The sequence below is a fragment of the Mus musculus genome, chromosome 9 (assembly GCF_000001635.26).
Source record: "Mus musculus strain C57BL/6J chromosome 9, GRCm38.p6 C57BL/6J".
Taxonomy (NCBI): domain Eukaryota; kingdom Metazoa; phylum Chordata; class Mammalia; order Rodentia; family Muridae; genus Mus; species Mus musculus.
The window spans coordinates 22002987-22018885 of NC_000075.6; the positions used below are offsets into that span (position 1 = coordinate 22002987).

The 15899-nt window shown below is 53.3% G+C and overlaps 2 protein-coding genes across 9 annotated transcripts in view; one reads left to right on the forward strand and one right to left on the reverse strand.

Moving 5' to 3' along the window:
* Nucleotide 1: 1 nt before the first annotated feature.
* Nucleotides 2-11259, forward strand: Prkcsh (protein kinase C substrate 80K-H). 5 transcript variants are annotated; one of them, NM_001293651.1, is made up of 18 exons: nucleotides 2-106; nucleotides 413-551; nucleotides 691-807; nucleotides 1512-1607; nucleotides 1705-1762; nucleotides 3554-3671; nucleotides 5258-5387; nucleotides 7171-7255; nucleotides 7538-7616; nucleotides 8181-8267; nucleotides 8452-8589; nucleotides 8688-8784; nucleotides 9048-9117; nucleotides 9233-9322; nucleotides 9693-9767; nucleotides 9850-9949; nucleotides 10030-10180; nucleotides 10926-11259. In NM_001293651.1, exons 2-17 carry the CDS (start codon nucleotides 473-475, stop codon nucleotides 10174-10176), a joined length of 1566 nt encoding a protein of 521 aa, NP_001280580.1. In that variant the 5' UTR covers nucleotides 2-106; nucleotides 413-472; the 3' UTR covers nucleotides 10177-10180; nucleotides 10926-11259. The 5 variants fall into 5 exon arrangements, with proteins under 5 accessions (NP_001280580.1, NP_001280579.1, NP_032951.1 ...); NM_001293650.1 differs by having other exon boundaries at nucleotides 2-102; nucleotides 8452-8610; NM_008925.2 differs by having other exon boundaries at nucleotides 2-102.
* Nucleotides 11260-12018: 759 nt separating this feature from the next.
* Nucleotides 12019-15899, reverse strand: part of Elavl3 (ELAV like RNA binding protein 3) — a 37142-nt gene continuing 33261 nt past the window's right edge. For 2 of the 4 annotated variants that reach the window (XM_006510022.2, XM_030244064.1), the window contains exon 7: nucleotides 12019-15847. In XM_006510022.2, the coding sequence (XP_006510085.1) occupies nucleotides 15517-15847 (331 nt within the window). In that variant the 3' untranslated portion in view covers nucleotides 12019-15516. Of the gene's footprint in view, nucleotides 15869-15899 lie in introns of all 4 variants that reach the window. The other 2 variants (NM_010487.2, XM_006510021.2) reach the window with 1 other exon arrangement.

Below are 15899 nucleotides of genomic sequence, written 5' to 3' on the forward strand. Positions count from 1 at the left end.
AAGTGACGTATCCGGAGCGTTCCGTTCTCTTATTCTACTGCAGGAACCGTGGCTGCTGAGCTAACCTGGTGTGGTGGCTATTGACCTTTGCCTCTACCTCGCGTAGGTGATGAAGTAGCGATGGGAGGAAGGCACCCTAGTTTCTTATAGGTTGCAGCAGGGTGGGTGGTGTGGAGGGATCGTAAATCCTTTGAACCTTTGGCGGGAGTTGCCCATTTCACCTCTTTACCGAGAGACCTATGGTTTTGAGTTCACTTTGAGACTCTTCCACTGGCTCGGGGCGGAGAGACGCCCCTTGCCCTTGCACTTCCAACTCCGATTGTGCCCTCCTTTTCCGGAAGCAGTGGTGAGGCCGGTCTTGGGTAAGCTGCCTTCTCCCAATGATTAGATGCTTCTTCATTCTTTCCTACAGTGAGAGGCCATCGCGTATCTTCCTGCCGCATAACACACTTCCGGTCTCGGCCCGGACGGGATGCTGCTGCTGCTGCTACTACTACTACCCCTCTGTTGGGCTGTAGAAGTTAAGAGACCCCGGGGCGTTTCCCTCAGCAGTGAGTCTCTTCTTTGTGCATCGGGAGGGGCGTTTCAGCCTTTTTCCTCCGTTTCCCGTAGCATTTCAGCTGGTGAGTGAGTGGGACAGAGGTAATATTTATTTAAGATCTGAGCAGAGCTTCTTGTTTCCCTCACCAGACCATCACTTCTATGAAGAATCTAAACCTTTCACCTGTTTGGACGGCACAGCCACCATCCCATTCGATCAGGTGAACGACGACTACTGCGACTGTAAGGACGGTTCAGATGAGCCTGGTGAGCGTTTGCATTTGCCCATCGCCCATTAAATGAGCCTGCTAAGCGCAGATGCCCCAAAGAACTTGGATCTCACTCTCCTGTTGCTTCCTGCTCAGTGAGCAGAAGCAGGCACAGAAACAAGATCCCTGTTGGCTTGGATTAGCTGAGGGGCAGTGTTTGTAGGTGCCAGTCCTGGTTTCCATTCCCTATCAAAGGAACAAATGTCCAGGTGTATGACCAAGTCAGCAAATGTCATTGCAGGAACCATGAATGGCATTCAGGAGGAGGTGAGGTTTCGAGTCAGGAAGAGCCAACAGAAGACCCTCTCAGAAGTGGGAGGAGGAGGGAAACTGAATGGCCTTCTAGGGATTGATGAAGGCAAAGAGGAGTGGAGGGGAGTTGCCTGGCCTTTTTGAAGGGCCTCCGGAGAAGCTGGGGAATACTGGAGGATTGTGTTGCTGGCCCCTGAAGATACAGTTTCTTCTTGGTTGTGCTTTAGTTTATTTTTGTTCTGGAGACACAGTCTCTGGTGGCCCAGCCTGGCCTTGAGCACACAGTGTAGCTGAGAATGACCTGGACCACGGGTTATCCTGTGATCACCACCAGAGTGCTGGGATTACAGACGTGCACCACCACACCCGAGTTACACTTACTTTGCTGGAGCCCCCCACAAACAAATGTGGCGTGGGGAACACGCATCAAACTTTTTTTTTTTCCTGTAGGCACAGCTGCTTGTCCCAATGGCAGCTTTCACTGCACCAACACTGGGTACAAGCCCTTGTACATCCTCTCCAGCCGGGTCAATGATGGGGTATGTGGTAAGTGCAGTGCGGGTCCTCCCAGGATCTGGGGAAGGTCGGGCCAGCCAGGGGGAGACCTCACCCACTCTGCTCTTGGCCCTTACCTTTGCTTCAGACTGCTGTGATGGCACAGACGAGTACAACAGCGGCACGGTCTGCGAGAACACCTGCAGGTGGGTGGGGCCCCTACCTGGAAGTCAGGCTGCTTCCCTGTCCGCTTACTTTTTCACCTCGCCTTTGCCTTTTAAGATTGTCACTTACTGAGTGTGGCGGCACAGGTCTGCAGGCCCAGCACTAGGGAGGCAGGTTTACTTTTATGTTATGTGCGTGTGAGAGGGGTAGCATCTGCTGAGGTCAGGGGAGGGCGTGTGACCCCCTGGAGCTGGAGTTAGAGTCCAGACTCAGGTCCTCTGGAAGGAAGATCAGCTAGTGAAGTCTCTCCAGCTCCTCCCTAGTTTCTTTAGAGATACAGGCTCTTCCTCTGGGGGCCCAGTCAGCGCCTCCTTCCTTAACCTCCTATAAGCGTGCGCCCCCACGGCTCCTTCCATTCTTTTGTGACTCCAATGGCCATGCCCCTTGGGATCCCACATTACCAGCGTTCCCTCTAGGTCTGAGGTAGTTGAGATTGTTTACCTGTTTATAAATGGGAGATGGGGGTGAAGGCTTGTAATCACAGCTCAAGAGCACCCTTGGCTCACATAGTGAGTCTGAAGCCTGGCTTGCCAGAGAACCTGTCTCAAAACAGACAGACAAACAAAAACCCTGGACGAAACGACACAGTAAGTGCAGGAAGACAGATGACTCGTGATTGAAGCTGAGCTCTAGTTAGGTTAAAGTCTCAGTACTTGTTTTTTTTTTTTCAGTCTCTTTTTTTGAATGTTTGTGTGGTACATGTATAAGTGTAAAGTAAGCACACGTGTACAGACGTGTGCATGTGGATGCTGACAGGACATGTTGGGTTTCTTGCTCTCTTTCCCTCTTTATTCCTCGAGACAGTCTTACACTAACTCTTAAGCTAGGCTGGTTGCCAGCAAGCTCTAGCAATCCCCTGTCTCCACCCCACCTAAGCCTGGGGTTCTAGCTGTATGGCCACAACTAGCTTTTTGTGGTGGGTGCTGGGGATTTGAACTCAGGCCCTCAAGCTTATATACCATGCTTTCTTACTCACCAAGCCATCTGCCCAGCCTGCTTTGCTTTTTGAGAATGGTGTCAGGCTCCTCTTGGGTGGCCTGGAACTTGTAGATGACCCTTCTGCCCCTCCTCCAGTTACTGGGAACACAGCTATATGCTGCCCTATTGGGCTTTGATTTATTTTGGGGGGCTCATGGAGCCCAGACTAGCCTCAGGCTTGCTTGGCTGGCCGTTATAACCGTGAATTGCTGTTCTTCTTGCTTGTCTATTCTGAGTGCAAGAATGACAGATGTAATTGTCAGCACACCTGACAGATCTCTGGCTCTTGGTTTTGGTTTTGCCTTTTTGTTTTGTTATGAGACAGGGTCTTACTCTGAGGCCTTGGCTGGCTTGGTGCTTACCACATAGACCAGGCTGGCCTCAAACTCACAGAGATCTGTCTTCCAAGTGCTGGGGTTAAAGGTGTGCGCCTGTATGACCAGCCTGAGCCTGTGGGTGACCAGCCTGAGTCTCTGGGTTTTATTCTTCCACCTCTTGGTCACTTTGGGGTCTAACCTCCAAACCTGTTCCTCACCACTTCCTAGACAGTCCTGTAGTCCTAAGGACAGGCAAGCTTTGTGTGCTCTCTGTCTTCTTAGGGACAGATCCGAGGCCTTTTTGGTCAGAAGCACCTGGAGGGGCAGGCTGAGGGGGGTCCTTTCTGTGACTTCCCTTTCTCACCATCGTTCATGGGGAGGATGTGGCTGGAGTTGGCAGGTCACCCAGCCTTCTGGAAAAGGAAAACCTGCTGGGGCCTGAGTGTCTTTAGTGGTACTTGTGTGTGTCAACCCCAGAGAGAAGGGTCGCAAGGAAAAAGAGTCCCTGCAGCAGCTGGCGGAAGTCACCCGTGAAGGGTTCCGCCTGAAGAAGATTCTCATTGAGGAGTGGAAGACAGCCCGGGAAGAAAAGCAGGTGAGGGACCAGAGAGATGTGTGGGTACAACCTCTTGGGCCTGGGGTCTCTGAGTGACGGGCAGGCAAATGCGGTAGAGTGAACATTGAATGTTGGGCTGTGATGAGCTCTTGTCTGCCTTAGTTCATGTGGAGTGGTTGGCTGAGCATTTCCCAAGTGTGAAGCTTTCAGCTAATAAGACAGAAGTGTTAACTCCTAGAGACAGAAAGATCTCTTTGTACCCCCAGCCCCACTGTCTGTAACCTGGGCTAGTGGTTATCAATACCCTAGTTCTGGGGAAAGCTCTCAAGCTTAATTTTAATAGAGAATGCTATATTGACTCAGTGTGGTAAGCAAGCCCAGTGTGCAAAAACGGGACTCCAACTCTGTCTGTCCAAGAGAGATTGCAGGCTCTTCTCTCCCACTCATGGGATTGGAAAATATCTTTGAGTTGAGGAGGCTGGCAGGCCCCTGCTAAGTTCAGTGGGCAGTGATTGCCCTTTCAAATCCTGGGCATCTGGGGAGCCAAGTTGATGAGGTTAGCTCTGTGTAACTTCTGTGTTACCTGAGGGGAGAGGAGCAGGTCCTGGTCCTAACCCTGGCAGGAAAGCATCACACAAGGGCTGAGGCAGCTAAGGCCTGGCTCCCAGAGCTTGCCTGGGCTACTTTTTGTTGTCACTTTCTCCCCATCCCCCCTTTAAATTTATTTATTTTGAGGCATAGTCTCAGTGTGTGGCTCTGGCTGCCCACAAACTCACAGAGCTTCACCCACCTCTGCCTCCTGAGTTCTGGGATTGAATGCTTTCAGCACCGTGTGTACATATCAATTTCTTTTATTTTTGTCTTAAAGATGGAACCCAGGGCTTTGTACAAGCTAGGCAGACATTCTGGTAGTAAGTAACAACCCCAGCCTGCCTGAGACAACAAGAGAGTTGTACCACTGAGCCACACTCCCAGCCCCCACTGGGGAATTCTAGGTTGGGGTCTCCCACTGAGCCACACCCCAGTCTGTACTCTGGGGCTCTAGGCCTGCTCTGCCCCGTTCTGAAACCCAGCCCTGTTGCTTCTCAGAACATAAATAGACACCCAGGCTGTACTGGGTGTTGTGCAGGTTAGAACCAGACCTGTGCCTGCCTCGGGAGTACTAGAAGTCACAGCATGCTGATGGAGAGGGAAGCTCAGGGTATCTAGAGCTTTCTTGCATGGCTACCCTCACCCATCTCGGAGGCAGGAAATGAAAATTTCCTGGAGGAGGGGCTATCTTAACTAAAATTGGTAGGGTAATTTAAGTCAGCCATGGAAAGTATTCCAGATCGAAAGAACTGAAAACAAGGGGGGTGGGGGTCCTGAATGTTGTCCTTGAGTTTCAGGGCAGGAAAAGTGACTTGTGGAGAAAGTGAAGTTTAAATGATGGGGTGGGACAGGTGGGCCTGATCACACAGGGCATCGTGGCCTGCCTGCATCAAGCTCTAGGCTCTTCAGAGAGCCACCGGGAACCAGTCTCACCCTGGGATGTGGGTGTGTGGGGAAGATCTTGGGGCTGGAAGACATGACAAAGCTGAGGTAGAGCCTGCCTCTCACCCGCCACCCTGCCACTTTTTCTGCAGAGTAAGCTTCTTGAGCTTCAGGCTGGAAAGAAGTCTCTGGAAGACCAGGTAGAAACACTGCGGGCAGCGAAAGAAGAAGCAGAGAGGCCAGAGAAGGAGGCCAAGGACCAGCACCGGAAGCTGTGGGAAGGTATGCTGTGGGGAGGCTCAGGGCTGGGGACTTGGTGTCCTGAAGAGCTGCCCCTGACACGGGCCTGTCCTTAGCCAGGTGCCCTCGTATCCCATTCTGCTTCTTGAGGCAGGGTATGTGTAGCCCAGGCTGGCCTTCAGTGTATATCCACGAACCTTGAACCTGGTCCTGCAGGATGTTTCTGGTTTCTTGATTGGTTAGGTTTTTTTTTTTTTAAACTGTCATGATGGCTCATCTCTATGTGCCTGGTTATCTTTGTGTTGGTCATCAGACGTGGAAACCATAGGGATGCGGCCGTGGTGGGAGGGCCTTTTCTAGAGATTATTTCCCCTGTCTGGTGCTGAGGACCTTCTCCTCCAGGGATGCTAAGCCCAAGTTGAGGGTTTGAGATTCTGACCTCAGGCAGTATCCAGGGAATGAATCTAGTGCCCTACAGATGCTTGGCCAGCCCGGGGCCTTGCCACTCACGTCACCCACCCCTCACTGAGGGATTCTGGGTAGGGGCTCTACCACTGTACTAAGCCTTCAGCCTGCACAGAGGATGCACAGATATATGCATGTTTTCTCTGCTCTAGCCTCTCTGAGGGAGGCCATGCTCCTGAGGTGTTGGAAGCGCTCCTGTTGGTGCCCCCACCTTAACTTTGATTTTGGTTCTGCTGACCCCAGCAGGCACAGCACCTGTCATCCTAGCCCCTGGAGGATTATAGATATCAGACCAACTTGACCTACATATCGAGACCCTATCTCTAACAACATAGGGAGAGCCAGGCCTTGGGAACTACTACTGCTCCAGCCTTATGTGATGGACTAAGAATTCAGAGTCTCTACAAAGTGAGTTCCAGGACAGCAGGGCTATAAAGAGAAATCCTGTCTCAAAAAAAAAAAAAAACAAAACAAAAAACAAAACCAGAATTCAGAGTCAGCTGGGCATAGTGGCCCACATCTTTAACCTCAGCACTCAGCTCTGTGAGTTCGAGGCCAGCCTGGTCTACAGAGTGAGTTTCAGGACAGCCAGAGCTATATAGTGAGACCCTATGAAAAACAGGAAAATTAGAAAGAAAGGAAGGAAGAAAGGAAGGAAGGAAGACAGACTTCATGGCCAGCCTCTGCTACACTAGCCTAGGGTACATTAGACCCTGAATCAAGTTGGAAAAGATCAGGTACCAAGGTGAGGGATGCTGAGAAGGGAAAGTGAGGGCAGGCTCCTGCTGGGACAAATCACTCATGGCCTGGCAGGCTCTGAGCAGTGAGTGGCTGTACTGGTTCAGATGTCCCTGATGGCCTCTGGCCACTGTGAGGCTAAACACGCTGCTGTTCTATCAGCTGTGCGGAGCTCTTCCAGGTGTGTGTCACTGTTGCTGTTGCTGGCAGCTGGGGACACATCTGTTGGCTGCCCCAGCTTGCCCAGACCAGGCCTTCTCATAACTGCTCACCTCCCAGGCTTTACCCACTCCTCGCTTGACATCTGTCTGTCTGTCTGTGGGTGTGTAAGGATGGAAAGGTGTGTGCTGTAGTGCACATGGAGAAGTCAGGACGACCTGCAGGAGTCAGTGCCCGCCTTCCACCATGTGGGGCTCAGGGTCTGAACTCAGGTCGTGGGGCTTAGCAGCAAGCTTCTGTGCCTGCTGAACCATTTCAGTGGCCCCTTAGCTATTTACCTTGTCCTTAAGTCCACCCTCCCTCGCAGAGGGCTCCAACCTTTGTTAATCCAGAACAGGGTTTGGAGATGGTAGATCTGGCTCACTGTGACACATAGTGACAAGAGTGTCCCCTCCACACACAGAGCAGCAAGCTGCTGCCAAGGCCCGGCGGGAACAGGAGCGGGCAGCCAGTGCCTTCCAGGAACTTGACGACAACATGGATGGGATGTAAGTGGGACTGCGCTGCCCATGGGGGCTCCTTGGGCCAACCAACCTGGCCTCAGCCTCTGCAAGTGAGGACACTGTCAGTCAGCACTGAGTGATTTTGAGGTGTTGACAAAGGTGAAAGTGGGTGGGGCAGGAATTGAGGGTTTAGATGTCTTCCAAGGCCATAGGTCTCTTCTAAGGAAGAATGGAGAATGATTGAGTCCTCCTGCCTCTCTCAGCCCAGCCCCCACTCTCACTTGTAGAGGTCCCAGAGGAGCCTCACATTTCCTTGTCTGTACTCAGGGTCTCGCTGGCTGAGTTACAGACTCACCCGGAGCTGGACACAGATGGAGATGGAGCGCTGTCTGAGGAGGAGGCCCAGGTACCCAGCCTGTCCTTGTCTTGGGACTTGTAGAGACCATTAGCTTAGAATGAATTGAGGGTGAGTGGGGCCAGGGCGGGCCAGCTGTGATCAAGAGCTGCTGCTAGCCTGAACTGTGGCTCTCCATGTCAGTGAGAGACAGATGATGCTGGCCACGCACGGGTGGGACCCTGGACCAGTACCGGGCAGTGTGGAGCCTGCTCCTGTGCATGGCCACCCCTCTGCCCTTCTGTGTGATGCCTCAAAGTGGGAGTCCTATATGTGCTGTCCCAAGCTCTGCCCCCTCTTCCTCCCTGCCATAAACTGGATCCTCCCTACCGCTTCTGTGACCTTGCCTTAGGGTACTTAGGGCACTCTTGCACAGTGTCTCTGTATGCCTGTATCTTGTTCTAATGTCCCCTTACTTCCCAGCCCCCAGTGCCTCCTTTCTTGAGGGCTGTGCTCTCCTTCCTGGTCAGAGTACCTGGCCCCTCTGCTGTGGCCTGGCCCCTCCTTGTGAGTGCCTGGGGCAGAGTGTATGGGTGTGTGGAGGCCCTGACCCTGACCCCACCCCAACATATACAGGCCCTTCTCAGTGGAGACACACAGACTGACACCACCTCCTTCTATGACCGTGTCTGGGCTGCCATCAGGGACAAGTACCGCTCTGAGGTCTGTGGTGAGAGGAGGGGAAGTGGCCCTGCCCCCACCCCCACAAAAATACCACCTCCTGTGCTGGCACCCAGTCCCCTGTGGAGGCCACCTCTTCCAGATGCGTGAACTAGTATCCCCAGCCATGAAATGAGCTTGCTCTCTAAATCCTCATCGTTGGTCTTCACACTCCTGGGTCTGCTAGGTCCCGCCCACTGACATACCTGTTCCGGAGGAGACTGAGCCCAAAGAGGAAAAGCCACCAGTGTTGCCACCCACAGAGGAGGAGGAAGAGGAGGAGGAGGAGCCAGAAGAAGAGGAGGAGGAAGAGGAAGAGGAGGAGGTGCAGGGGGAGCAGCCCAAGGTGTGTGTTGGGAGAATGATGGGCAGATGGCTAAGTGGGACTGCTTGCTGATTGGCCTTGCCCCGCCCCACCCCCAGGAGGCTCCGCCCCCACTGCAGCCCCCACAGCCTCCCAGCCCCACAGAGGATGAGAAGATGCCGCCCTATGATGAGGAGACCCAGGCCATCATCGATGGTGAGTGAGGAGCTGGCTGGAAGTGATCCAGCCTCCCAGTCAGCAGTCAGTCCCTCCTGACCTCTGTCACCTCTGAGCACCTCTGTCTGTGCTCCCGTCCCCTGCAATGGTGGGTTCCCATCCCCAGGACTCCACCTTCCTCATGGGCTGCACTTGTTTGTAGCAGGCCTAGGGGCCCGTCCTTGTTGGGGACAGACCTAGAGTGTAAGAGGCAGCTGTGACATTCTCTGAACTGGGGCCCGCTTTGATCTCCTTTCCCTCAGCTGCACAGGAGGCCCGGAGTAAGTTTGAGGAAGTCGAACGGTCCTTGAAAGAGATGGAAGAGTCCATCAGGTATGGGCACCAAGGCTGTCTCTGCCCCGTCACAGTCACCACCGACTCCCTCGGGGAGGCGCCAGTCTGGCTCTGCTCACCATGCCCCCCTTTACCACTCAACCTGCTTTTCCAGGAGTTTGGAACAAGAGATCTCCTTTGATTTCGGTCCCTCTGGAGAGTTTGCATATCTCTACAGCCAATGCTACGAGCTCACCACCAATGAGTACATCCTGGCACTGGAGAGGGTGGGGGTGCAGCGGGGGCAGGGAGGAAGATGGGGAGGGCACTGGGCAGACAAGAACCTACAGCTTGTATCTGCGCTCTCATCACTGAAGGGCAGAGGCAGGGGGGCTCCATCCCCAGCTCCTCTTTAGCCTGGGCACAGTGGTGCATACATGAGTGGGTGCAAGGAGGGGGATAAGTTCAAGGCCAACTTCAGCATATGTGAAGCTAGCGTAGGCTACATGAAACCCTGTCTCAAAAACGGGACACAGGCAAAGTCCAGGGGTGCCCATGAGCCTGGATATTAGGGAGGCAGAGAAGGGCTATGAGGCTCTTGACCGGGCACTCACCCCTGTCCTCTCTGCCCTTAGGTACGTCTACCGGCTTTGCCCCTTCAAACTGGTCTCCCAGAAACCCAAACATGGGGGCTCCCCGACCAGCCTGGGGTGAGTGGCTTGAGATTTGCTGCACTTCTCCTGCCCCCTCCCACCCTCTGGCCGCCACTGAGCACCCCTGCTCTCTCCCTAGCACATGGGGCTCCTGGGCTGGCCCTGATCATGACAAGTTCAGTGCGATGAAGTACGAGCAGGGCACGGGCTGTTGGCAGGGCCCCAACCGATCCACCACAGTGAGTGCCTACCCAAGGCGGGGCCGTGGGGATCCAGGCCTGACAGCCCAGCCCACCTCCTGCTCCGCTCCAATCCCCAGGTGCGCCTGCTGTGTGGCAAAGAGACTGTGGTGACCAGCACCACGGAGCCCAGTCGCTGTGAGTACCTCATGGAGCTGATGACACCAGCAGCCTGCCCAGAGCCGCCACCAGAAGCACCCAGTGATGGGGACCATGACGAGCTGTAGCCTGGTAAGGACGCTGCCTGCTCCAGTGTCCAGATCTGCTGCCCTCCTAACCAGTCTGTGCAGCCTGCCTCTTGCCATGTAGATCCACCTGCCTCTGCCTCCCGTGTGCTAGGGTAAAAGGCTTGTGCCTAATGAGCATCTTGGCAAGCTCTTGATTGCTTGCTTCCTTCGTTTTTTGAGACAGGGTTTCTCTGTGTATCCCTGGCTGTCCTGGAACTCACTCTGTAGACCAGGCTGGCCTCAAACTCAGAAATCTGCCTGCCTCTGCCTCCCGAGTGCTGCTGCTGCGGCTTCTTTATTTTTTTTTTTTTTTAATTTATTTTTATTTATTTATTTTATTTTATGTACGAGTACCCAGTCCTTGTCTTCAGACACACCAGAAGAGGGCATTGGATCCCATCACAGATGGTTGTGAGCCACCATGTGGTTGCTGGGAATTGAACTCAGGACCTCTGGAAGAGCAGTCGCACTCTTAACTACTGAGCCAGCTCTCCAGCCCTTCCCCCACCTCTCCCCAAGTGCTTCTTAAGAGAGTTTTGTTACATAGGCCAGGCAGTTGTCAGTCCTGCCTCTACTACACCACATGCCCAGGAGGTCGTGGTGCTGAAGGCTGAACCCAGGCCTGTTTGCGTGCTAGGCAGTCCGCCTGCCAGCTGAACCCCACTGTTGTCCAGTGCTGGGGCTGGCTCGGGCTTCCGCATGCTCTTGCAGTGACTCCATCCCAGCCCTATCTCTGTCTTCTCTCCTAGAACCTCAAGGCCTGCAACCAGTCTACTGATCCTGAAGTCTGCAGACCAAGGCCTGCCCACCCTGGGCTTCCTGGCCATCCTCTGGGAAGCAGGAACCCTGAGGGGCTCTAAGCCCCACTTCTGGCCCAGGCTTGCCAAGCCATGTTCCTGAGGCCCCAGTGGCCTCCAGAGATGAATAATGAGCTCGCCTACCTTGGATTCCTAAGGGGAGTTAGTCCCTGCACCCACCTCACCCCTGCCTCCCCGGCTGGTGGGAGATAAATGGATGACTTGACCTGTGACCTCAGAACAATAAATGTGACTTGTCCACATTGTGTGGCTGTTTTTTAATTTCATTTTTTCTGTTGGTTTCACTATGTAGTCCAGGCTAACCTCAGATTGTCTCCTGCCCTAGTCTCCCAAGGCATGGATGGGCCAGTAAGCCAGGCTAGGCGGCCTGCCTTCATAAGGGTGAGAACTGGACAGGTGAGCAGACAGTAGATGTGGAGTGCGGTGGAGACTGCTGTCACCTGACAGCACCTAAGTTGCCTAAGAGACAAGCCAGGGATGAAGCTGAGATCAGGCCTGGGGTAAGCACTCTAACCCGATAGCTATCGCTGCTTCCTGACTGCAGGTGCACTGTGGCCTCAGGCTCCTGCCAGATGGACTGGACTTTTTTTTTTTCCCTAGTTTTTCAAGAGGGTTTCTCTGTGTAGCCCTGGCTGTCCTGGGAACTCACCCGGTGTTGTAGACCAGGCTGGCCTCGAACTCAGAACTTTGCCTGCCTCTGCCTCCCGAGTGCTGGGATTAAAAGTGTGTGCCACCACTGCCCGGTAGACTGGAATCTTGAACTGCGTCAGGCCCACATCTCTTCTGTCACATCTACAACGTTAACATTTGGGAAGCAACCATGTTCAGATCCTGCAGGACCACAGGCTAGCCAACAGTGAGGATGCCCGGCACCTACTGATAGGTAGATAGTAGGCTTCGGTCAACTTCTGTTGCTGAGTGGAGGCCATCATTAGAGACCCTGGCCCAGGGACAGATGCCATCCTTCCCCGGTGTTGCAGCGCAAAGGCCACCCCGCCACAGTGGCACACAGAGCACCTGAGACTTAAGATTCTGAACTTTTTATTTTCTGGCATGAAAAGTACAAATAGTTAAAGAATCCCATGTAAAAGTCAGTTACCGCGGCCAGGCCTGGGGCTCGGTAAGAAATGTCTAACGCAACTTGAAGTGTTCTTGGGTTCGGGTTGAGGTTTGGTTTTTGTTTTATGGTTTTTTTTTTTTTTTCTACAGTTCTTTTATATCACCTCCAACATAGACTGTCATGTTTGAAACTTTCCCAATCAACAGGATGAAGGAAGGGTTAGAGGGCTGAGCCCTCTTCCCACTGGCCCTGCCCCAACCCCCCAGGGACTTTGGAAGACCCAAGGGCCCCTCTCCCTGGGAGCCCCTGGCCTGGCCCTCTTGGGGGACTGGCCTCCAGGGAGGGGACCTGGCTGGGCTAAGCTTTGTGTCCTAGAAAAAAAGTCCCCCCTCCCAGTCTTGGAGGCAGCAGGGACCTAGGCCTTGGTGGGAGGGGGTGGGGGGAGGTGCCCCCTCTTCAGAGCCCATCCTCCCCCCAGGGTGGGGGACAAACCCAGCCCTTATTGCTCGGATGCCTCCTGCATGTGCGGAGGGCAGGGGAGACCCCAGAAACAGCAGGGGAAGAAGGGGCTGGACCCTCCTGGAGGTGAGGAGTCCCTGTCCTGCTGGGAGGGAGTGGGGAGTGGAAGGGCAGACTTAGAAACCACCAGAATAAATAGGTTCGGTGTATCGTGAGCAAGCTAGAGTTCACCAGCTAAATAGACAGAAAAACTTCTCAAGACAATAGCAAAACAATCCCGTTGAGAGCCCCGGGCACCGCCAGCTGTGGGGACCCCACCCCACCCCTCGGAGCCCACGGCACCCCCGGGGGGCACGCTGCTACCATTACTGTTATTAATAATTATTACTTTAATGACTCCACTTCCCCTTTGTATAAATAAATTAGGCATAACCACATCTCAGCAAAACTGAAAGAAAAGGAACAGCTCCCTTCAACCTGCAAACTCATGAAGGAACAGAAATATACACAAAGGTCCTTACAGGCCAACAAGGAGAATAAATAGTTAAACACAGCAATAAGTTAAAACTACATGAAGCTAAATTCAGCAAAAAAGTACAAGAAAGTTAACTGGTGACAGTTTATCTTTTTTTTTCCTTTTTTTTTTTTTTAAATCGTCTTTGTGGTTTTTTTCTTTTTTCTTTTCTTTCCTTTTGCTATATTTCATCTTCTGTTTGAGTTTTCTTCCCTTCTTTTTTTTTTTCATTTTTTATTTTTTGGTCTTTTTTTAAAATTTTTTTTTCTTTTTGTTCCTTGCAGCAGAAACTCCACAGACGGTTAAGAACAACACCAGGAGGGGTGGGGAGAGAGAGTTGGACGCTCAAATGGGGCCGTGGCCAGACACCAAACGCAGAGGACACCGGAAGAAAGCAACTAGAACCTAGAGTGTAGAGTGGGGGAGGGGCTTCACCATTCTTGGTTGTGACTGGGCCCACTGTGGGGTGGGTTGAAGGTTTGGGGCTCCCAGGGCTCCAGCCTGTGGCTTCTGTTGGAACTTGCATAAAAGAATGAAAAGTCAGGGTGTGTGTGGGGCATGGCTGCAAAATCCATTCCGAAGCCGGGCCGGGGCTCACGAAGGCTGCATCCATGATTCCCCCACAATCCGGAAAAGACAAAAAAACCCAACAATCAAAAGAGGGCGACAAGTGGATGGGGTGGGGGACACCTTGGGTCCATCCACCCCTGGGTCTGCTGGAGTGTGCTGGGTGCTTGCTTGCAGGTAGGGAGCACTCTGTCCCTACTTGAGGGAGGAGGACTGCAGACCTCTCCCCAGACCCAGGGACAGGGGGGTCCTTTGGCCTCAGTGTTGTGGGGAGTGAGAGCCCCCTCCAGCCCACGGTGATGCCAAAGTAGAACGAGGTATCGTGTGTTTGGATGCATGGACGCCATGTGTGTACGTCTGTGTGTTGGGCAGCAGGGAGGCCCCTGGTGGGCTAAGGAGTTTGTGTAGAGAACCCAAGGGTGGGGCTTGTTGGGGACCCAGGGAGAAGTGGTGGGACCAGCCTGGCTGGAGGAAGTAACTGGGCCAGGGTCTTAAGTAGGAACACCTTGTCTGGGCCTATAGGATGCTGTGGACATGGGCTTTTGTCCCTGGTGTTGTATGCTTCTAGGTGACCTATTTGGTTTTGCATTTTGAGACAGGGTCTTATGTAGCCCGGGCTGACCTTAAACTCACTATGTAGCCAAGGCTAGTCTTGATCTGATCTGACTCTACCATTTGAGCACTAGAATGAATGAGGTCTGTGTGCCACACCAGGCTTGTGCAGTGCTGGGGAAGAGCCCAGGCTTCAGGAAAGCTGGACAAGTGTCCTACCAACTGAGCTACCTCCCCAGCTCTCACTGGGGACTGGCGTCCAGACTTACATCCAAATGGATCTGTCACAGTGCATTTCACACATCACATGGTTTTGTGGACAAGCAGCCAACGTCTGTATCTCTGTTTATGCAGCGCCAAGGGTCTGTCTGTGTCTCTGTTCTCTGGTGTGGATTTGGTCATCCTGAATGTATCCTGAAATGTTTCTGTATCTATGTGTTGTGTATCTGTGTCCCCAAGGTCCAAGTGCATGTCCTTCCTTTCCTGTGGCCATGTTTGCTTATGTGCACGTGCGTGCGTGCGTGTGTGTGTGTGTGTGTGTGTGTGTACCTGTGATGCTGGCCCTATGGACTCTCAGCCCTCAGCCCTGCTCCCTACACCCCTGCCCCAGTAGTTGGTAAACATAACTTGCCAAAATAGTTTCTTTTTTTTTTTTTTGTCTTTTTTTTTTTTGTGATTTTTTTTCAAGTTCAAGAATCCCCAGTAAAAATTCTCCACGAGGTCTTTTTCCCTTTTTACAAAAATAGAGTTTTTCTTCCCCTCCCACCCCACCCCACCCTTTTTTTTTCTGCTTCCTGCTCTGCCCCAACTCTGCTCCCTGTTCTCTGCTCAGGGACTGGGGCGGGGGATGGGGACGCCCACTCCCCTCTTTCATGTTTTTTTGTTTTTTGTTTTTTTTTGCCGTTTTGGGGATTTTTAAACCTGTTCCCTCCCCTTTCTCTCAGTATAGGCCAGGCCTGGGCAAGGGAGGCCTGAGTAGGGCACCATTGTGTCCCCTAAGCCATCCCATGCAGGGTGGGGAGGGCGAGGTGGGATGGGGGGGTCTCCTCTCTGCTTTCTTCTTTTTGTTTTTAGCCGAAAAAAGAAACAAAAGCCATCACCATGAACCAAACCAAGACGAGAGAGTGAACAAGCCCCAGCCTGAGGTGGGGAAAGCAAGGAGAACAGGGTGGGGACACCCTTCCCTCAATTCCCTGCAGACCCTCCCCATCCGGATGCTCACCCTGTGGTGTTTATGCAGGTGTATGGGTCTGCCTGCTCTCGAGATTGCGCACACTCTCTCTCTTTTCCTCTCTCTCTCTCTCTCTCTCTCTCTCTCTCTCTCTCTCTCTCTCTCTCTCTGCTGCCCGGGGAGGGAGGGCAATAAATGCTCAGGCCTTGTGCTGCTTGCTGGTCTTGAAGGACACCTGCAGCACGCGCTCGCCCAGGCGGTAGCCGTTGAGGCTGGCGATAGCCATGGCAGCCTCGTCGTAGTTGGTCATGGTGACGAAGCCGAAACCCTTGCACTTGTTGGTGGTGAAATCTCGGATGACCTTGACATTGGTGACCGCCCCAAAGGGTCCGAAAAGCTGCCACAGCACGCTCTCATCAGCTTCTGGGGACAGGTTGTACACGAAGATGCACCAGCCAGCGCCTGCAGCGCCTCCGGACAAGCCCACGCCTGCCAGGCCACTCATGCCATCGATGGCGATTGGGGAGAACCTGGCGATGAGCGACAGGGGACTACTTTGGGGGTCACGCGGGCTCTGCCCTG

Coding starts and splice junctions, on each gene's coding strand:
- Prkcsh (NM_001293650.1), top strand. CDS start 473: ATGCTGCTGCTGCTGCTACTACTACTACCCCTCTGTTGGGCTGTAGAA. Junction 3,672..5,257: donor CAGCCCGGGAAGAAAAGCAG/GTGAGGGACCAG, acceptor CTTTTTCTGCAG/AGTAAGCTTCTTGAGCTTCA. Junction 8,611..8,687: donor TGCAGGGGGAGCAGCCCAAG/GTGTGTGTTGGG, acceptor CCCCACCCCCAG/GAGGCTCCGCCCCCACTGCA.